Source organism: Rhipicephalus sanguineus, chromosome 3, assembly GCF_013339695.2.
Source record: "Rhipicephalus sanguineus isolate Rsan-2018 chromosome 3, BIME_Rsan_1.4, whole genome shotgun sequence".
Taxonomy (NCBI): Eukaryota; Metazoa; Arthropoda; class Arachnida; order Ixodida; family Ixodidae; genus Rhipicephalus; species Rhipicephalus sanguineus.
Genome location: NC_051178.1, coordinates 161712409 through 161735053, shown reverse-complemented (window position 1 = coordinate 161735053; position 22645 = coordinate 161712409). Strand labels below are relative to the sequence as shown.

The window sequence follows — 22645 nt, the reverse complement described above, 5'->3', positions numbered from 1 at the left end:
TTCTTTGCTCGCCACTCCACTCTATCATAAAGATGAATGTGTACTATTGAAGGACAGTAACTGTAGACATGTCGTGGCTAGTACTCAAATAATTAGGTTTAGTTTTTGCTTGTATGCATCGGCAATAAACATTGCTGGAACTAAGCGCCTCGCTTTTGTTCGTGTTTTTTTCCTTTTTATATTTGGCTCGCGTTGGCAGTCCATTTACTGCAGTATTACACGGGCACATTTCTTTCCACTGCAGCAGGGAGCAAAGATACTGTGGCAGCACTCACGTCTTAGTTTACCTGCTGGACAAATATACCTCCATCCGGATCTCATATACGGGGTTCATGGCATTAACATATTAAATAGGAGAGTCATGATCACTTGGCTTTGCTCATTTCGATACAGTGAGGTGTTGTCAAATGACTACTTTTATTGTGTACATATATAGAAATTGATGATAATTGCACACCTTGCTGTGTGTAGAGCAGATAGGACATTGGAGAACTTGGCTGCGTTTAACCATAAAGGTCCTAGAAGGTGCCGCCGCTATGTTCGAAGACAACATGATATAAAGCTGTATCACTCTATGCCATCGAATAAAATACACAATTTTATTATTAAAATAAAAATAATTGAAAGAGTTGTCGCCATTTCTTGGCGATGGCTACCACTTTTCACTTGTATATTAGGAGTAAAATGAAACTTAGTAAAAAGATATAGTTGCCTTGTGAGAGTTGAACATTTCTCACTTTCGCACCGCCCGCTTATTGTTGGCTTACAGAAGTACAGTGGCCCCATGCGATGTAGTTTGGTCAGTACTCATCACAAACAGCAGTGTTTTCAAATAAGCGTTGATTTCATCACTTTATAATGGTCGTTTGGTGGCCATGGGCCTAGTGTATTGGCTAGTGAAAATGTGCGTGATGAGCCCAGTAAACTGAGCTACCGTTCAAGTCGCTGTCTGCTGTACTTGGAACAGCCCAGCAACACACATACTTCGTGACCATGCAGACGCGCAAGTTTTCTGTTTCATTCATCGCTAGCAGCGTCAACGAAACCTTCTAGCTCCCCGCAGTGGCGCCTGCATTCGTCCAACAAAGGAACATCTTCCCTTCTCAAACCGGTACTCTCTGGCGCCCTCAAGAAGGAGCATCGCTTTCCTTGCGAAAGATGGCGCGAGTGAAGCGCTGACGCCGGAATACGATATTCTCATCGTGAGGGCTTTTCTCAGCCTACTAGTCTTTCACGTTTTGCGCACGGAATCAAAAGACTTCGTAGATCATTTCCACAAGCAGTTTTCTTATGGTCGCAAAAGATGACGGATGCGGCAATTCTGCTTTCAACTTTTGCGCGGGTTGATCGTTTTTTGCATTACCAGTTTGCGTTAAGCGGAGTTATTGTCAAATGTAGGGGCCTAGCCAGAAATATTTTCGGAGGGGTATCTATACACATGCCAAATTGAAAAACTTCGGGAAGGGTACAACCCCCCCCCCCCTCCCTTGTCCACGCCATTGGCCAAACATGCACTTCATATCCCAAACTTCGCGAATTAGACGGCGAAAATGCAGGTGAAAAATAAAGTCTTACACATTCCTGAAAAATGCGGTGCTGAGTACGGGGTGACCTTTACACATGGTATGATGACACAATTGGGTTCCGAAAGTCACGCTTACCGCAAGATGATAAACACGCAAGATAACCCATGAATAACGAAAAATGAAACTCAACGAAACAAGACAAATGGCTACGACATTTCGAAGTATTAGCACCGATTCCATGTGTCATCTTGAATTCTGGCAGCCTTTGCTCGTGCGTAGAGTTAGCTTCTTACCGACAAAGATTGACTACACCGCCCCCATTCTAAGGGGAGCAAAGAAAGAACATTAAATGTTTAGGAAAAATTTGTCGTGCCGCAAAGGCCATATTGTGAAACATTACATTGCATTTCGTCACATCACGTCGATGTGCGGCCGCCAAGGGGTCTGGGTGAAAATATTATGGAGAAATAATTTGTATTTAGCCTTTATTATCTTTTGTACTCAGCAAATTTTTAGAAGAAAGTTAAATGCAATGAAAGTTTGAGAAATTATTTTATCACTGAAAAGCTCTTCACTCTTCCACTCACTGCTTAATGTTTGCTAATTGTTCTCTCACAGTTATGGTTAAATTAATTCTAGACATATTAACTGTTTCTTCTTAGTGCCCCATTAAGAAGAACATTTACGATGGAGCCGGCTTTGATTTAAGATTTAGGTCATGTAATATATTCTATTTTACTACATATTGGTTAAGATTGAACTAAAGGTCACCTTGGCTTCCATTTCTCTAGTACGCAGCGTCAAAAATTAGGAATAGATGACGATGCTAAAATAGGTAAGTTCATGCATGAGAAACCGAAACTAATGAAATGAGCAACGTCGGAATGGAGTGTTCACTGACAAGGGTACATTGTTCACAATAATGTTGACAAACACAAACTTCCATTGTGTCCACAGCACAGAGCATAAATATCTGCCATCAGTGTTCATACATGAATGCATAGCCACGGTCCAAGTATACTTCATAGTGCTGATGTCTCCGGCACGGAATACGAATTTTATAAAATTGTTAGCAAGTCTATTCCCTCGCATAAGCGATTGTAAGGGGTGCTGGTGCAAACTTGGCATATTTTTCTCTAATGCTCTATTTTTCTTAGATCATCTTGAGCAGTTTAGAACGACCAATGAAACGTTTTTAATATATTGGCCGCTGCAGCACTCAGGTGAACAGGATCTACAAATAGTTTCTTCTTTTTCTTTCCATCTAACGTCTGCCTTGAAGCATAAGTGTCTGCTCATGAAATTATCGACATGGAAGTGATTATGACCAATATGCGTACATTAGCCAGAAAACGTTATAGAACAAAATATTTCACGTTGATTAAGCTGTTCTGTAAGATCTGGTAAACTTGAGTATTTGCTTTGATTTTTCAGGAAGACCTATCCTTGAATTAGTCGTGTCAAAATTCGTATAATATGCAGCATTGTTGACATTCATGCGTAGTATACAGCCGAATGTGCGTTGCCAATCACTGCTTGCTACTTACGGGACATGAGCTTACCATTCCATTTACTCAGCAGATGAACGTACCACAGTTAATTAACGGTCCTTGGCTTATTATTAGTTCATTACGCGAACACGACGCCTATCAACATTGATACGTTCATACATTGTACTAGCCAATACATAATAAGCTTTGACTTGTTTTCTAGCAAAGTATGCTATTTTTCTAGAATGCTTCTATACCGCGGAAACTGAAAACAAATCCTCACCTTACCACTTGTCAACTGTGACGAAAACGGCATCGCTTTTACAGATTCGTTTAGAACAATGTCTCTGCCTCAAGGTTTTAAAGTGTAGAAATGCAGAAAAGTATAATACAATGTTCATTAAGAAAATACATGTTCAATGTAACTGTACACAGAGAGTCAGAAAGACAAAAAGTCAATACATTTCTGAATATGGCGCGCATAAAATCCACATCAAATCAAACGAGTTGGTGGCCGCAGTCTAAGCAAATAACATAGTAACATTTTGTGACGGATGGATGGACGCAACGCCTTACTGAAAATCCTGAGGTGCGCAACTCAGCGCGCAGTTGGTCGCTCCCACGGTGGGTAATTCAGGCCAAGCCCGACCACCGCACCGTGGGCCATCTGGAGAGCCCATAGTTGAGCCTCGGCATCGGGGCTTTCGATAAGCAGGTAGCCACTTGTCCTGGTTGATATGGTCTGTGCCTCGCAACGACGGGCAACGCCAGAGCCAATGGTGTAGGCTAGCGAAGTGGTTGCAGTGATATGCAACTTTTATACCCCTTCACCAGCGCAGTTTAACGTACCGGGCTTATCCCTGGTTAACCTCCCTGCCTTTCTTTTATCCTTCTTCTTCTTCTCTCTCTTCCGAATGCTAACGTCCTATCGGCTGTACAAGCCTGCCGACGGGACTCCCTCCGGTGCGATGCCTCTTTACTGCAGTCTGTTGGACGTCACGCCAAATGCGATCATTCTAAGAAGTTGTCTAACGAAAAAATACAGCGAACCACACGCACCCGCAGGAATCTGCCTTATGTGAAACTATCATTCACGATTACGCAAACGTTCATGCAAATGCTAGAGTTTGATGTAAGTGCAACGCCCCTATATAGGCGACACAAGCGCGCATCACATTCAGTACGCAGAACGGGCGTGTCCGTCGGGCTCACCCCACTTTCTGCATTACTCTTCGCAGCGTAACGAAGACGCGCCTGTTCCGCTCAACATTTTCTTTTTGTGTGTTGTCACACATCCATTACTCCAACGCTAAAAGTCGGTTTTAACGGTATATTAATGCCGCGTTTTTCCTCACTCCACCGTCTGCTTCTGCTCGAAACTGGGCGACTGGAACTAGCCTTCTGTCTCGCTGTTCCTCCAAGACGCGCTGCGCCATCTAGCGGCTTGAATGAGGCGCACATGCTGCACCTGAGGTAGCTGCATGAGCGCAGCCCGCTGGAAGTCGCCGTGTGAGACAGTGGACCGCCACACACAGCATGCTTAAAATGGAATCATTAGAAAGTGTTCGTAGGATATCATTAGTATTTGCTAATGTATGCAGTGTGTTCCGCAAGCGATAACTTAATGTGTGAAAGCAAGAGTTAATGCAAGTTCATGGGCTGCTGCGAAACATGCCGGTACTCTAGGCGTGCGTAGGCTCAGGCGCAAAAGGCCACACTTCAAGTAAGCCACATTTATCTTGTACAACATTTTTCGCAGTTTCGCATCTGAAGGGTAGCATCGCATCGGAGGTGTAAAATAATTACGCCAAACCTGACAAACCAATATAAATAAAGTGTCTTCATTCACTGGCGTACAAAATATTGTGGGGTGATTTCCTTAAAGGAAAAGAAGCCTTTATAAGTAGCCATTGTCTCCCTCCATAGGTCGTACCCTTCGCCGTCGAAGTTGCTGCCGTATTTGTTCCTTATTATAGAATTTGTCAGGGTGTTTGTGCTGTGCGTAACAAAAATCTAATATGTAGGTGTCCACATGGAGCGTATAGCTGGTGGAAGTTATAGAGGGCATAAAACTAAAGACGTGTTGTCTCACAGGCCCAATCCTTAACAATCATTCCAGAGGGAATGTATTGCCAATTAAACCAAATGTTTCCTGTGTCGCCGTAATTTTGCCACAGAAAGAGCAGAGTATAATGACACGAGTACACCGCGAATCTGTTTCTTCTGCAACAAACCTGTACTCCGCCTTATTATTGAGCTTCACAATTAGCTTACGCACGAGCAGTTATGAGCGTTAGCGAAATCTTATCAAACGTTTTCCGGCTATATATCTACTACATTCTGCAAACTACTAAGAATCGGTCTCGCCCAGATCCACTTCCAGAAGCTTTCTGCTCGTCCCGATGACAAATGCAGGCGCCTTACTGAGAACCCTTGGTCGCATTTTCCCCGACAGCTGCTGTCGTGCTCTTCAATGCGGCGCTTTAAAATGCAGATGACGGCGGCTGCCTGTCTTGGATGTCGTCGCGCATGAGGACGTCCCTGGGTGCAAAACGCGGTACCCATTCGTCTCCTATATGGCCGAAATTTCGCCCTGACCCGGTTCGCGCCCTGAAATGGGTCGTTTTCGTTAATTTTTCGGTTTCGCGAGCGAGAGTGGTGAATATGACGACAGCGAGAAGGAGATCCGTATATATAGGAATGTGGCACGCGGATGACATTTGTAGGACCTCGCAGAGAGCGCACGCGGAATACGTACCACCGAACCATGTTTGCCGAGGTAAGCGACCTGCAGCCACAGCCTGAGTCACAGTTCGAGAAATCGGTTTTGGGACATATCCTAAGGAACATCCCACTACAGAGTCATTGCTATCTTCTCCTAATGGATATCGACGTATGGAGACATTGTTATATAAAACTAGACTGGAGGGACACAAGACTGGAGTGTTGGCAATCAAATAAGCCCGGTACTACAGGCAAGAAAAAAAGAGCGATTAGATTCACTGGTGTTTGACGCAGTATGACTTACTATGACCTACGAGTTTCAATTAACCGAAGAGCGTTATCTAAGCGTCACATGACATGCCAATCCACAAGCTTAAAGGGGTCATGAAGCACCCCTTGGGCTGATTGAAAAAACACATCCTGCGGAAAGCTGACACGGCTATGAACTGCTCTGCCAAATATTACAGTCGTGCGCGCCGCGTAATGGCCACAAGCGGAGCGCGAAGTTGCCGTTTCCCCAGGCACCCTCTTTTCAAACAGAGGCCGGTTCTCACTCTCGTCGGTGGGCGGGGCGTCTGTCCGCTGTACGTCGCAAGAGACATAGCATGCTTATTGGCCGATAGCCGACGTAAATCGAGAGCGGCGTTCGGATCAGATGCGCTTCTTGCCGCGGGGTGCCGCCATTTGCCGGCGCCGCACTCCTCAGTACACGGTAGCCGCACTCGCGCAAGCGAATCACAGCGGGAGAGCGATCGCGTTTCATGACGCGCGCTGGCGTAACTTCTTTCCCCCATGCCATCCCTCCCTGTCTAGCTTCCAGTGCGCTCGTCGGCACGAGAAAAGAGAGAAAGCGCTGGGAGCGTGCGCCAAACCCCCGTAACTCCGCTGATTCTTGACGGATTCGAGAAATTTTTGCGGCAATCGATTCGGGAGGCAGTACACTCCGATACTGAGGCCATTAGATCATTACTTGGAAAAGTGGTTCATGACCCCTTTAACAGTAAAATTTCGTCGCATTGAGAGAGACCAGGCGGTATAGTCGAAGGTGCAGCTGAGGGCCATAGGAGTGCAGTCGTATGCGAAATTGCCGCGCGCTGTAGTGAAAAGCTTAAGCCTAGAATGTATCTAAATAGAACTGTTATCCCGCTAGCGTTATGTCACTTCGTTGCCTTTCAGCCTCGTGTACATCGGAAATGACGAAAAAGAAGTTTGAAAACGCACTCTTCACCGCTAGCACCCATTTTACTTCTTTCCTCTTAAATAGAAAAAAAATTGCGCTTTACTTTAACAATTATATTTTAAAAACTATCCGGTTCTTGGCCAATACCCCAACGTGGGTGTGTGCCAGAGTTTATAGGATCTACTCTACTCTACTCTACTCTACACAGGCAGAACGGACGTTGGAGGGACGAGTATTCTCTTCGCCGAGCTGAACCAAGCAGATATCTTACCGTGTTTCTAGTCATGAGAGTTGGAATCGAGCTTTCCTCTCGTTGTTCCAAGGCTTCGTAATTCGAAATTTCCCAGAATTCTTTCGGTGAGCTCCAAGTGCACGACACTCGTACTCAGAGTGTGATTTGGATACAAGCAACGTAAGGGCTGCGTGCTATCTAACGAAAAACAAGCTAACATCGCCTGTACAACGCCAGACACTTTCAAAGGAATTATTTCAAAGATGACACCGTTAAGTCTGCGCGTTTTTGCAGGAACGAATGCTTACCTTACAGACCGTTCAGACGAAACTGTCGAGAAACGTAAAAGAACTGAAAAGAGATGTTTCCAGCAAAGTCCACATCGCTGGTTCATTTTTCTTTGTTGTATAGTGAAAAAGCCCGTGGATCAAAATTATTTGACTTGGTTCCCGTTCGCACCGGTGAGAAACGCCACCTAACAGTCTCAAAAAGAAACAAGTGGATCATCTGAGGCATCTCGCACTAAGCAGTGCGTTTTATCGTTGCAGGCAAGTATTATTCCCTGGCAGGTGTTGTTGCGTCGAGGAAAGAACACGTGTGTTTCTGTTGTCTCAACGCAAACACACATGGGCAGCTTGCTTTCCTACTAAGGCCGGGTGAAGGCGTTGCTGTCGTTTGAGGAAGGATGCACTGCGACACAGAGCATTCATAACTTCGCGGGGTTTCTCTTCTTCCACGACAAAAAAAAAAGGATGTAGAGATCCATGAAGCTTTTCACGACTTCCCAAGGAACATTTTGACCATTTGATCGACAATGTAAAAGACAGCTAATCAGTTTATATTAACTAATCTTAAATTAGTAACTCGAATATACTTCGTAGTTTTTAGATTCGCCAACCCTAAAACATTCAGTTGGCATTAATGGGGTAGAATGACGCATGTTGTTTCTGTAGAATGGTGCGTAATTGCGGGAGAACCTCGAAAATAACATCTGGAAACTGAGCGTTCTGATCTGTGTCGCCTATATTTGAGCGGACGTTTTGAAATTCTTGTCTCCAAAAGACCCTTTCCTCTTTTGTACAATTGATGTGATGTGTCGAGGGCAGAAATAACAAACGTAGATTGTTTCTGCGGTCGAAACTAGCAGCGTCTCTTAATAAAGTGAAGTCCTAGAAAAAAATTGGGAGACCCTTATGCTTCGCCTTTAAGAGTTGAACGCGATAGCGAAATCCGGCCCCTAGTGCGCACTACAACCACTAAGTGCGTACTTATTAATGTGTATTGTTACACACACACGCACACAGACACACACGCGCACGCGCGCGCGATCTAAAGCACTTCGCTGTGCAAGAGTAGAGACATATTTCTCACAATGCCTCACAGATGGCAGCACATTATCTAGCGTTTGCTGTTTGCTTGATTAACGCCTCCTCTAGAAAGCAGGCGTTGGCTTGATATGTTTTCCGCTAGATGGACTTAGTTGTCCATTTTTAGAGCTGTAGAAAGTTCGTGCGTTTCTTTAGCGGCGAGGGCTGTACTATCCTGACCTTTTTCGAAGCATGGCGTCGCGCAAAAAACGTAGTTTGATGGCCTCGCCAATGCGCCTACAAATCGCCGATGGGCTCATTTTCGTCGTGACAACTGCCGAACAAAACGCGTCGACTTCTTCCATTACATGGTATTTATGTAGTGTTTTTTTCCCGGTGTTGCTGCAAGTAACATCGCGGCTTTGTGGTAGGACATCTGCTTGCCACGCAAACGGCCCGGGTTCGATCCTCAATGGTACCGAAGATCCGTATTGTTTATTTTATTTCCGTCTTTCTCGATTTTTTGCTCACGGACGATTTTTCGCTCACAAGCGTCGGTAGCGACGCCGACACCATCGCCGTCGCTGACGCCGACACCGGAATTTCTGCGACACGAGCTCTCTAACGCTATCGCGTTAAAACAAGCGAACGATCGAGACGCGAGATTTACGCGAGAATTTTATTCGCTGTATTTTTCGTGCCGCAGCCACGCCGACGGACGCATTTCCTTTGGCATGTGCAAGTTGAGGCTTTCGCCTTATTAAGGAAACAGCACAGTGTGCGTGGCAGTGTTGTAGAACAGATCGAATGCATGAAATAGAAGCAACGATATGAAGGGCGCAAAAGCGGTATGATAAGCTAATGATTTAGTACGCGCATATTTGTGCTACGTTCTTCTGGTCATCTCCTGGTTATCTCCAGCTTATTCTCTTCTGCAAGACGCTTGCGTTCCTCATTCCACACGTAACTATGTTAACGTACATCGATTCACGATAAAGTTCACGCAAAACGCGTTCCTCAAAAAAAATCATAGCATATCCACGGACTGAATGATGATGAGTGGGCGAAGCTGCGGAGGTTCATCGAGAAACCGTGAATCTTCCGTGAATTCTGCCCAGTACATCATCACCGACGTGAGATCGGGCGCGTTTATACTAAAGGTTCGATGAGTTATGACGACTTGCAGCTCACTTTAATTTTACATGTACGCTGTGAATTTTCCTTGTTTAGAAAACCATTGCTTTAGAAAACATCTGGCGTCTTTCGTTAAGCAGCTGGCGTCTTTTCGTTTTGCTTTAGAAATATCTGGCGTTCTTTCGTTTTGCTTTTAGAAAACGTCTGGCGTCTTTCGTTGGTTTATTTCATCAATCAACGGCGTTTTGAACAAAAGTTTTTATTGTTTAATCACGCACAGGAGAAATCTCACCAGGCACTACCTTGGAGGTAAACAATGGCTGCTAATGGGAATGAGAGACAGAAGAAGTCGGCTTTTAGTTAACGCGCACGCTGCGAATTTTTTATTGTTCAACAACGCACAGGAAAAATCTCCCACCGGCACCACCTTGGAGGTCAAGATCTGGTACTAGCGTTACGACTGGTTACGCACTACGACTACGACAACTACGAGGGACGAACGGGTGCCGCCTTAAGGAGCTTCGCCCCTAAAATCCGCGAACGTCCTGACCATTGCAAGGAGAACCCAGCCAGAGAAACATTTACGAAATCTCCTACTGACCACACAAGCGCTTTCTATGTGTGCTGAGTAGCCGCAGTATTAACTTGCAGTGACGTAGTATATATTGCTGCCCGAATCATCGCCATGTTGGCTAATACCGACCCAGCGAGCACACCTGCCTGCCTGCTTGCGCATGCCTTCAATGTCTTACTTATCGAAGCTAGATTTCTGATCTATTAGAGCCGCTAAAGACGTACATCACTCACCATTATAGTGGCTGACTTATCTCAACTATTATCGTGGAAGGCAGCGGGCTTAGTACATCGCTGCCGGTGGGCATAGTGGCCCTAGTTTGGTACTTGCCAACTGTGGCACGCGTTTCGATTTCGATATAGCAAGGCGGGATGCAACAATTGACAGCGGTTGTTGGTGCCAAATCCAAAATCCTGGTATCGGAAATCTACAGCTCGTCTGCAGGGGTCTGTTCTGCTTGGTAAAACTGCACGCGGATCCGGCAGTAGACTAGACTGTAGTGGTAACCCTTCAACGCCCGTATAGTGTGCACAACTCCATTATACCGGTAGTCTAGAATGCCACTGCGCATGCTCATTTCATAACAATTCAGCAGGTCCCGCGTACTGTGGGGATCGATGTTATGCGAAGCACGCGCGGGATGGTGACTGTGGCGTAAATTTTCACGAACCCGTGAAACGTGCCAGTTCTTGAACAGTTCTTGAACAAGGTCATCATCCCCGTGATCAGTGAGCACCAGCAGCTGGACCGGACTTGGTAATCGGATCCGCTACGAGGGGTCTACGAGGGCTATATATATATATATAGCACATGGATATATATATAGCATAGATGAAATGATCTATGACGTGGGAGCGAGGTCTTTTGATGCCCTGTCCATATTCAAGCCGTCTTTCGCGCAGTAGAAATGACCAGGCGTTGTTGGGACAATCAATGTTGAAGTAGAGGTGCGCGCCGCCGCGCCGCCGCCGCCGCCTGTTTTTGGTCACGCCGCTCGCGCCTCCGCCGAAGTCCCAAGAGAGATCACGCCGCCGCCGCCTCCTCCGCGCAATAATTGCGGCGCGCCGCCGTTAGTCTTTTCTTTTAATTAGAATGCGGAATCGAAATAAAATACAGCACTTCGCCGGAGGAGCTCTTCTCGATGTGTCCATGTAATGAACTGCCCATTTCAGCGGCCGCTGAATAGCGGGAGCTCGGCGAGAAGCGCACCCCCTGTTTCCGGTTCTTCTTCTGCAGCGCCATCATGACGTCACGAAGCTTTCAAACACTCTCGACACAAATGATAGGGACGAAATGCGCTTCAATGTAACGTACGCAGCCCTCAGAGATCCGATTTTTGGTGCACATGTCTTTTAATCGCGTTAGCCATCGACATTGGTTTAATGCGGCCGCTCGTTTAACGCAGCTGTAAGGTCGGTACGCGTTCCCTGCATCGTTCTCAAACATCTGGGACACTTTCATATGCAAATTCAGAGTTGAAAAGTTCCTGTTTCTGTGCATTTCGTCCACTCTCTTCTTACGCTAGGAATGTGCTTGGGGGTTCGGTGCGCCGACGTGGTCAAGAGCGAGGTGACATCACGGCTCACCGCTCTTTCGAATCACTGAATGCGCTCTGCCGAAATGGACTGTGGACATCTCCTTTGAATGAACGCATCGAGAATAGCTCCCCAGAAGTTGTAGTATCTTTTTCTTCTCCAGAAATATCACGAGTATTGCCTGACCTTAACGCTGCCGCGTCCTCCAGCCTTAAAGGGCGACGACCCAACTCGCTGGATAGCACATTCTTGTAGTCTTCGACCTAGTACACTGTGCATAAATAAATGAAAGAGTACACTTTTTCCTTTTATTCTTCCTCGAGTAAATCGATAAGTAAATACAGAAGTAAAAGAATGACGCCATATCCACGTAGCTAATCTGGTAAACCGTCAATCCCCGTAAATTTTGCTCACTCGATCATCATACAGAGACCTGACACACAAACGCGGGGGTCCTCATATGTGCTCAGGGGAACGTTTGTTGTCAGCGTTGCCGTTTTGCCTTTCGAGGGCGAGAGCGCGTTCACGATCGTTTTCATCCATGGCAGAAAGAGAATGTGTGGTCTGGAACGCCCTTATACTTCATGGCCATCAGCGTCATCGTTATCACGTGCAGTGGGTACCTTCCACTATACTGGAACGCGCTTATTCTTCATGGTCATCAGTCGTCATCGTCATGGAACGCGCTTATACTCCATGGCCATCAGCGTCATCGTTATCACGTGCAGTGGGTACATTCCACTATACTGGAACGCGCTTATTCTTCATGGTCATCAGTCGTCATCGTCATGGAACGCGCTTATACTCCATGGTCATCAGCGTCATCGCTATCACGTGTAGTGGGTACATTCTACTATACTGGGACGCGCTTATTCTACATGGTCATCAGTCGTAATCATCATCTTTATCACGTGGAGTGGATACATCCCAGCATGCGTGGCTACCTACTACTACATACTACAAAGGAGGGACAGGCCCACACCCTGCAGAAGCTTCGCCCCTAAAAGAATGGCAAACTCAGAATATAGCTGACCTACTTGGTAGGTATTCATGTTAAGAAGACATGACGTGGAAACACGGACATAAGAGAAAAGTCGAGAGAGTGAACAGCTATCTCTCACGTAGACCACGACCCGCACTTGATTTATAGGTATGGCTTCTTACGTGTAAATGCGCAGATAAATATTTGTGTCTACCTGCGCGATTTTTCAGTTGTTAGCGGCATATCTGGTGTCTTGACTACTCTCCTGTGTCCGTCTTTGCACGCCCTGTTGTATAAAAGGCCCCATAACAGACTGAAAAGAAAAAAAAAACGTGCTTGTTATTCTCTCTTGGCGTTTCTTGTCTTTTGGTGCACTTCGTGATGCCAGAACAGTACGTGATTCACGTGACATTATCAGGTTACATACTCTCGACTGGTTTATGTACGAGAAATAACAGTTGTGAATTGTCTCTCATTCCGCTTTGCCATGTAGCCGCCCACCCGCTCTTGCTTCTCTCGCACGACTATCGTGCGCGATTAAACGATTTCGGTCCATTTTGTGCGTTTGCGACCGCTCATGCAGAGATAACAGCCTGTAGCCGACAAGCGCGAAATCATGATAGGTTCAACGCTTAGTGCTGACATTGTACGCGTGCTTTATTACGGAATAAGTGGCGAGGAGATGTCCCCTGTAAGAAGGGTATTGAAGGCGAGAACGAAACCAATGGAAAAGGCGCCGGATTATATGATTATTCCAGCGGACGCAATCTTTACAGCGGAGACGATGCAGCTTTCCAGGAAAAAGGCGAGCCCGCTTCGGCGGATTTTTTTGCATATTTTTTATTGCGTTAGCAATTTCATGGACACTTAGGACAGGTTTTCGCCGTCGCCATCATGTTCCGTATAAACTCTAAATCGATAACATCACTCCGCGCATTGTATGTTCTACCCGCGAGTAAAAGCTCGCGAGCGTTGGCAAGGAACATGGCTAAAGCAGAGATGAAACAAACTGGCCATCTCCGTCATACGGAATGACATCAAACCGCGTGCGAGGCCTGCCGTCGATTGCTCCTCCAGCATCAGAAAACGCCCTGACCGTCATTTGCTGGGCGAAGGAGCAGGAAGGGATGTCTGGGGAGAGGGACTGCGTAACTCGAGCAGCAACTGGGAAATTTGACTATAAGGGCGCGGTCGAGAGCGCTGGCACGCGTGCTATTTCGGCAGACATCCCCCCGTGAACGGCTCGTATACCTTCTACGCGCTGTGAGCGCTGTGATCTCACTGCTCCGCGCTCGGACCACTGGTACAAAAAACTGATCGAAAAGCGCTTCTCTCCCGGGAGCGGCCGTATTGCCATACACCAGCGTTTTGCAGAGTTAAGTGAGATCGGAGCAAAAAAAAACCCCAGGCCTGCGCTGAAACCGCAGCACAGTCACAGCGAAAGCTGGAAGAGCGGCGTTTCTAAAGCACCGTTGTAAGCTCTCTTGGGGCTACTAGTAGAAGTACACTAGCAAGGTATCCACTACGCCATAAATCACAATTTCTGTGAAGTTCGAAAGCACCTACTAAGCCATTATCCGTCATTCTGCAAAAAGAGTAAGTTGCTAGCCCTCGTTCATGTAACATTACGGCGTGTACTTATCGCATTCACTGCTGCGCCCCCCCCCCCCCCCCCCCCCCACCACGCCTCGCCGCCGCCGTCCGATGAACCCTGCGCCGTTCATGCGCCACCGCCGGAGGTGGCAACACCGGCACGCCCAAGATTTTGGGTCCGGCGCACATGTCTATGCTGAAGTCACCGATAATTATGAGGGGCCTGGCTCTCTCGGCAGCTTTATTGTAAGAAGTATTGACCCCGGTTTTTGCGTAATCGACGTGGTCCACGTTGCGAACCACGTGAACGAGTGCATGGTAGTTGAGCGTCTTCCAGGGGTGTTCTGTCTTCAGCTTCCTCACTTTCCTTGCGTCCGCCGCGGTGGTGTAGCGGTTACGGCGCTCGGCTGCTGACCCGAAGGTCGCGGGTTTGATTCCGGCCGCGGCGGTCGTATTTAGATGGAGGCAAAAGCTAGATGCCCGTGTACTGTGTCATCTAGGTGCACGTTAAATTTTACCAGATGGTCAAAATTCCGGAAGCCTTCGCTACGGCGTCTCTCATAATCATATCGTCGTTTTGGGACATAAAACCCCAGCAATGATTATTATCCCTTTCCTTGCGTGTCTATATGTGTGCTCGCGTTTACTGTGTTGGTTGAGACTTTGTATCACCTGTGGCACATACCCGCATAACATGAACTCTGGCATGCGGGTATGTGCCACACGTGACTGAGAGAAAGGGTTTCATGACGTACGCGACAGGTTCGCCATACACTGATCCCCTGCTATGCCAATTTTGGTATATTACAAGTTATAGAGACGACCAGGAGAGCGCCCAGACGTAGGCGGCTAGATAGATAGATAAGTAGATAGAAACGCCCAAAGTGCCTGAGGTTCGCTAAGAAGCGCTTCGCATTTAAAATGCCTAGATGGCATTGCCCTAGATGATATTAGAGAGTTTGAGAATTGGGGACCCAAGACCCTGGGCCCAAAAGCTGCGTTGGGCAACCTGCTCTTGCGTTCGGATGATCAGCAGAGTTTGAGAATTGGGCCAATGCAGGCTGAGTTTGGTCAAGCGCACGGAGCGCCACGCGTCACGAAATTAAAAGCATGCGAGACGCGGGCCATACAGCGCCGTGGCCCGCGCTGCGTCTTTGTCTTCTCGCTGGTGACCCAAGACGCCTTGGGGACCCACGCTAGTTTTCGATTTTAGGGGCGAAGCTTCTTAAGGCGGCACCCGTTCGTCCCCCGTAGTAGTGCGTAACCAGGCGTAACGCTAGTACCAGATCTTGACCTCCAAGGTGGTGCCGGTGGGAGATTTTTCCTGTGCGTTGTTGAACAATAAAAAATTCGCAGTGTGCGCGTTAACTAAAAGCCGAATTCTTCTGTCTCTCATTCCCCATTAGCAGCCATTGGCATGTTCCAGTAGGAAACGTTAGTAGAAGTAGAAGTGTAAGTGTTAGCTAAAAGCCGACTTCTTCTGTCTCTAATTCCCATTAGCAGCCATTGTTTACCTCCAAGGTAGTGCCTGGTGAGATTTCTCCTGTGCGTGATTAAACAATAAAAAATTTGTTCAAAACTCCGTTGATTGATGAAATAAACCGACGAAAGACGCCAGATGTTTTCTAAAAGCAAAACGAACGAACGCCAGATATTTCTAAAGCAAAACGAAAAGACGCCAGCTGCTTAACGAAAGACGCCAGATGTTTCTAAAGCAATGGTTTTCTAAACAATGGAAATTCCCAGCGTACATGTAAAATTAAAGTGAGCTGCAAGTCGTCATAACTCATCGAACCTTTAGTATAAACGCGCCCGATCTCACGTCGGTGATGATGTACTGGGCAGAATTCACGGAAGATTCACAATTTACCGATGAACCTCCGCAGCTTCGCCCACTCATCATCATTCACTCCGTGGATATGCTGTGATTTTTTTGCTTCTTGGGTCAACGCAAGCGCAAGAGGCCAAGAGTGGCTTGGGTTCTGCGCATGCGCCCTGACGGCTCGCAAGCATCTTGGGTCCCCAAGCTCCTTGGGGCCCCAATTCTAAAGCTCTCTATTGTGCTGCACAGTCGTGCTCCAGCGAATCTCGGCCCAGCGGTTACGCTGAATGTATTTTAAAGGGACACTAAAGAGAAACAGTGGATCGATTTAGAATGATAAATTGTACGCTGAGAACCCTAATGTAGTTAATTTCACCATTCAGTGTTTATTAAAGGAGGGGACAATCAGGGTCAAAGTTTCATTTTTAAATCTCGCGCAGAAATCTCCGCACGTGACGTCAGGAATTTTAAAGTCTGTTTCGTTATTTCGCGACATCGGCTCAACAAAATTTCCTGAACCTTGGTATGTTAATTCTATGGTCACCTAAGAGGACAATTTACTTCATTTTTACCGATTAAGAACTACGTTGTTACCTTGTAGACGCCGCGTCAAAATCTGTGACGTCACGGCGTTTGGTGCGGGAATTTCAAGGTGGCGTCGCCAACCACATTTTCTGTTCGGGCGTTTTCTCGCTCAGCAAGCGTCTTCTCGCAGTAAGAGTGGTGTTTTCGGTATTCGTGAATCTGTAATTTACGAATACGCAAAAAATCGTTTTTCTCTTTAGTGTCCGTTTACGAATGAAGAAGTAGAAAACATAATCTGGAGGAATTAAGTTCATTTGAAGTTTAGCATCGTTATAACAAACGCTGATATAGCGAATTATCGGTTATAGTAAACAAAATACGAACTTTGGTCACGCTTCATTTCAGTGACATTTATTCTATATTTAACGAAGCCAAAAACGCGTGAGCCGCCGCGATATAGGCTGCAACGAAGAAATATTTGGTTTCGCTAAACTTGAAACTCGAAAGCTATCGTAAAAAACCGAGTAAATATCGAAAGACAATTCACAACCAGACTTTTTCAAACTTGTTTCAGAAAGTTAGGGAAATTTCGGTCATCCAGCAGAAAAGAAAAAAGAGAGCGCATTTGAGTTGTTCCGCCACCGTTTGAACCGCAGTCTGATATGCCACAAGTAGACATGAAACGATAACGTTTATAATGGGTTGGAGGCCTAGAATACGTTTTTACAGCAGAGCTGTTATGCTTTTCATTATGCCGTTACGCGTTCGCAAAAACTATCATCGATCATGAATGTCATCTACCTTTCTAGCGCGTGCCACGCAATAACTCGGCCGGCGTGCTCTCTCTTCTTCCTCCTCTTCATCTTCTGTTTAGCTTCGCGAACATGTGCGTCTCCTGCCGCTCCCACATTGTCCGGCGTAGGATTGAATAACTCGGATGGGCGAGAGGAAAGTACAGAGAGAGAGAGAGAGAGAAACAAATATATAGAAAGAAAGGGAAGAAAGAGAAAAAAAACAAAGGCAGATGAAAACGTACACAGAGATAGAAAGAGATAAAAGGAAACAGACGCAAAAAGAAAGATATAAAAACAGAGAGCAAGACAGATAAATAAAGAGAGAAAAACAGAGAGAGAGGAAGAGATAGAAAGAAAGAGGAAGCAAGAAATGGGGAGATTGAGAGAATGAAAGCGCAGGAAGTGAAAAAAAGATAGAAAGAGCAAGAAAGAGATAGCAAGAAATATACAGAGAAAGAAAGAAGTGGAAAGAAACAGAGAAAATTAGAGACAGAAAAAAAACCGAGAGAAAGAGAAAGAAAGAGAGGAAGAAACAAACAGAAAACTAAAGAGAAACCGGGAAGGCCACCCATCTCCGTTGTTCCTTCAGGCTTGGCACCATGGTTCCAATGCTAATTCGTTATAACGATCGAGGGTATTTGGCTCTTTGCCCTTTGGTACGAGCAATATATAAGAAATCCGCGTTAATTCGACAGCAGCATGCATATAGCAAAATTCTTATAAAATCCGTGCAATGGCTCTTCCATTCGTTTTTCTCACGCGTTATTCTACCTCGTGCTCATTCACAGGCGGTCTTCGTGGCGCTGTGCCTGGCAGGTGTCGCTTCTGCCGGCGCAGTGCATCCCGCGCCGTCCCCGTTGTACGCCCCAGCTCCAGTCCTCGCTGCTCCCGCTAGGGCCGTTGTCGCTCCTCTTGCTCCCGTCGCTGCGGCACCGGTAAGTACGGATATACAAAACACGCAGATCATCCGCAGAGCCATAGGCGTGCGCACAGGGGGGGCGCCTCCCGTAATCACCTAAGAGGGGGGCGCAAACTCTGCCCCGTACATTGACCCTTCTAGTCACATAAAAGGGGGGGGGGGGCGCAAAATCTGCCCATACATTGACTTAGTAGGGTGGAGGGGGGGCGCTCGATGAACCTTCGCCCCCCCCCCCTGATGGGGAACCCTGCGCACGCCTATGCGCACAGCTATACAGCACCTCATATAAACAGTGAATAGGAAAAATTTTGGGCACACGACCAACAGAACATTTTCAAAGCATCTGCGAAACATTTGGAGCTGTCGAAAATATCACAAAGGTACTAAATCTGATAAAAATTTTGTTAGCATTATTATCAACTGGTATCCTTGGCTACATGTTTCTTGTAATTTCGTATTTGTGCAGAATTCTTTATGAAAACGTAACTATTGCAGTTAGACTGCGGCACTTGAGAGACGATTTGCAAGTGACTTATGCTCGGCTGTGACATCTTGGCGAACTTTTATGTTATGTGCGGGTATTTTCATTCGTGTGAATATTTGTGTTGTGTAAACTATCCTGTTGAGCGGAAACGTTTTTGTATTGTCGAACTGGGACAAAGTGCGCGAGTGTTCTTTTAATATACCTTTGCGTTGTTTTGTGCTCGTTCTCTAACTTTGCAAAGACGACTATTACGCAAGAAAGGAGGAGTAACCGGCGCAACACATTGGTACCGAGCTGTCCTAGCATACATTTATTAATAATAAAGAAAGAATTGCTTGTTTTGAAAGGCTTGAAAGGGAAGTGTGAAAAAAGAAAACGCGGAGGCTAATCAAGCGCGAATAAAGTTGCCTATCAAAGAAGGGCACCAAGGATAGTGTGGTAGGGAAGCGAAAGATAAGAGGAACAGAATACTAGTAATGCACAATCTCTTCAGTTACAGAAATGGGATAGCTCGCCTGAAAGATAGTATGCAGGACGGAGTTCTCAAGTGTCTCGGTAGTGCTTCTTTAGCTTTCCGGACTGCTCCAGAATGAAACCATGCAATCCAGACTTTCACTTGAAGAAGGCGTCTTGTCTCTTGCTGGCTGAGCTCAATGAAGGTCATATAATTATTGTATGTCAAAGGTTGAAGAAAGAGTGAATGAGAGCGTCCTTTATTTTTAGTTTCCAAGAACCAGTTCATAAGATAAAAGCCATTTATTATTTGTATGACTCTGAGGATATCAAATGCCTGATGTTGGGCAAAACACAAAGGAACTACATCAAGAATTTCTGCAGGGACTGGTGCTACAGTAGGAATTGGACGTGGATCACACTCGACTCGACAGTGTATACACATCATTCACACACATTTGTCCGCTGTTAATTACCGCATGCGGGAATCGTAGATGCTAAATACATATACCTGTAACCTGAAATGCTGTCAACATCACGATTGAAGTCTGTGTAGCTGATGGGTATATATTCAACCTATTAAACTAAATTTACGCAATGTGGACACATGTTGTCACGAGCGCACTACGCTTCAGAGACGTTTTTTTTTTTCATCCATCTTTATATGTGAAATGAAAATCGCGAGAATGAAGCGCAACAAATCAATACTCACATTTTTTTCAACCACGAAGACCTTAGAGCTCTTTTTGATCTGGTGGAATCGCCACACTTCTGTGCACTTTTGTGAGAAATGTGACTTCTAAAGAAAATCAGCTCCTAAAAAGCAACAGACGAGATGAACTGGGCACGAAATATTGAAAGAAAGCATCATTGATCATGGAGCTCTTTCCTTGCTTATAATGTTTAAATTTATTTACTTACGAACTTGGCGTTTAACGAAAATACCTTCTGTTCTCAAAATTTTTCGTTGATGCGCCACTTCACATTTAAATAAATTATAGTTATATATGTTAGGACATTTCTGTAACGGTCATTCAGTACAGCCACTACAATTTTGTACGAGCTCTGCATCAAGTGTGTGTCAACGCATGCCGGAGGATGCCAATAAGGCAAATATTATTGGCCGTAACAGAAGTCATTCGCTTAACCTTTTAAGAACGAGCGAACAAAGCACCTACTTCTCTGCGGATGATTGCGCCTTGGCATACATACCACTAGGTATGAGAAAATTTTGAATTTTCCAGTATTTTGCGACTCTATTCGGTCGAAGTGCACAGTACATGTTCTTAGATCGTTTTTTCAACAGGCAAGAAATCTAAATTCGAGGTTGCCTGCCGAAGCAGCGAGAATATTGAGTTTATTTTTTGTCTTGTGGTCCCTAAAGTTTTCATGTGGACTCTATATGCCTCTCGTCATTTTTTGTAATATACTCTCCACTCCCCTGTTCGCAGGTGACAGCGCAGTCCTACTCCTTCGGTTACAACTCGGCTGACGAGTTCGGAACGCGCGTCCAGCGCCAGGAGACCAGCGACATTAACAACGTGCGCACGGGCTCGTACGGCTACTGCCGACGCCAAGGGCATCTTCCGCCACGTCCAGTACGTAGCCGACGCCGGGGGCTTCCGCGCCGCCATTGACACCAACGAACCAGGCACCGCCCAAGGGCAAACGGCCGGTGCCCTGTACAACGCTGCACCCCTGCAGGCTGCTCCAGTGGCCGCTCCAGCACCCGTGGTCGCCGCTGCGCCGTACAAGGCCGCAGCACCGTACGCGGCGTACGCGGTCAAGCCTGCCCCCGCTCCTGCAGCTCTGTACGCTCCGGCACAGCCGAAGTACGCGGCCCCTGCGCCAGCCTTTGCCCCCACTCGAGCTGTCGCCTATGGACCCAAGTATTTATAGAGACGATGTAGGGAATGTCCACCAGGCCTCGTCGCCTCGGTGGATTGATCCGGATGTTGGACACGTTTCGTGTTGACCTATTTCTATGGTCATTAAACTTTTCGTTTTACGAATCATCAGAGTGACTTCGAACGTGATCATTAGATTTAGATCGGTTTTGGAATTAGGAAACCCCGTGATGAAAGTCATACTGTGACTCTTGACGGTCTACGTCAAATCGCTGGAGCAGTATTGTTGATTTTGTATGCGTCATCATTACTTGACCCAACGGTGACCGAGGAGATGAACGCGATGAATAGGTACAGTTTGAGGAAAGCGGAACCATGTACGGAGCTGGACACATTTATACTAGGGGCACGCTTGAGCTTGACCTTCCTAGAAAGTATGTTATGACGTTGAGCTTCAAGTGCCCTCCACAATAGCGTTGCAAAGTAACAACTACGAGCAATGATTGCCTGGGTGTGCGGGCAGTGAATACTTTCGTTAGGATGCTTATGTTCATAATACGAAGACCTCGAACTTCGAGTGGCCTTCAGTGAGGGTGCGATGGCTATTATTTCTGAGCTTGCACTATGTTTCTGCGCTTCAGCTTCCCGCTACCAGAGGCGGACGTGCAAGTTCATTTTGGTTGTGATTTTTTGACGATGCTGGTAAGTAGGAACTTCTTATTAACTGGTGTTAGATGATATTTTGCAATCCCTGATGACGTTTCTTCCTCTTGAGCGTTTTTCAACGTGCGAAATAAACTTTCTACATTGTATTCGTGGTATTCAATCAATACGCTTCGCACGTACGTCGTCCTTTATTTCGATATAGAGAGAGGGAATACAGGAGAGTCCGGGAGGTTAACTGAATTATACCACTTTGCCACACTAGACGTGAGGAGAGAAAGTAGTGGGTGAAAGAAAGAGAAAACGCGAGTGTACATAATTCATAATACTCATGTATAGTGCAGCGTATGTACACGGCTGATCCCTTAATTCAGTTACCTTCAAAAACTGCAGAAGGACTCGTATGGCTTTCTGGGCTGATGAGCCGTGAGCCTAGGCTCTCAAGTCCTTTTGTTCAGTGAACTAACGGTCGTCAAGTCTTCTCAAGGCACAGAGGAGAGTCCGGCTATGTTGGTCAAGTTGGGGGAGCGGCACGAGGGGTGTTCTATGGTTTCCTCATATTTGCAGTAGCGCACATGGGTGAAACCGTCATTCCAATGCGATAGCTGTATGAGTTGCTGAATACCGCACCAATTCACAGCCAACACAGCATTGTAGCGCCCCATCGAGAAATGTTCTTTAGAGATTTATTTCGACACTTTTGGTTATGAGCAAGTAGCTGCTGCAGGAAAAAGAGGAAAAAGAAAACCACGCATCTCACATAGTCGTGAAAGGTGCACCTGAACACGCTCATTGTGGCTGTCCTCGGTGCTCTATAAAGACAAAGAGCAGTGATTGGGTTAGCTCGTATCGACTACAGAG

General features: G+C 46.2%; 1 protein-coding gene across 1 annotated transcript; it reads left to right on the top strand.

Annotated features, from left to right (window-relative positions):
- Positions 1 to 20729: 20729 nt before the first annotated feature.
- On the top strand, positions 20730 to 21234 carry LOC119386039 (adult-specific rigid cuticular protein 15.7; the record flags this gene model as incomplete). The annotated part of the gene is made up of 1 exon (XM_037653391.2): positions 20730 to 21234. A coding segment is annotated over one exon (444 nt), but the record flags the coding sequence as incomplete, so codon positions are not given.
- Positions 21235 to 22645: the final 1411 nt, after the last annotated feature.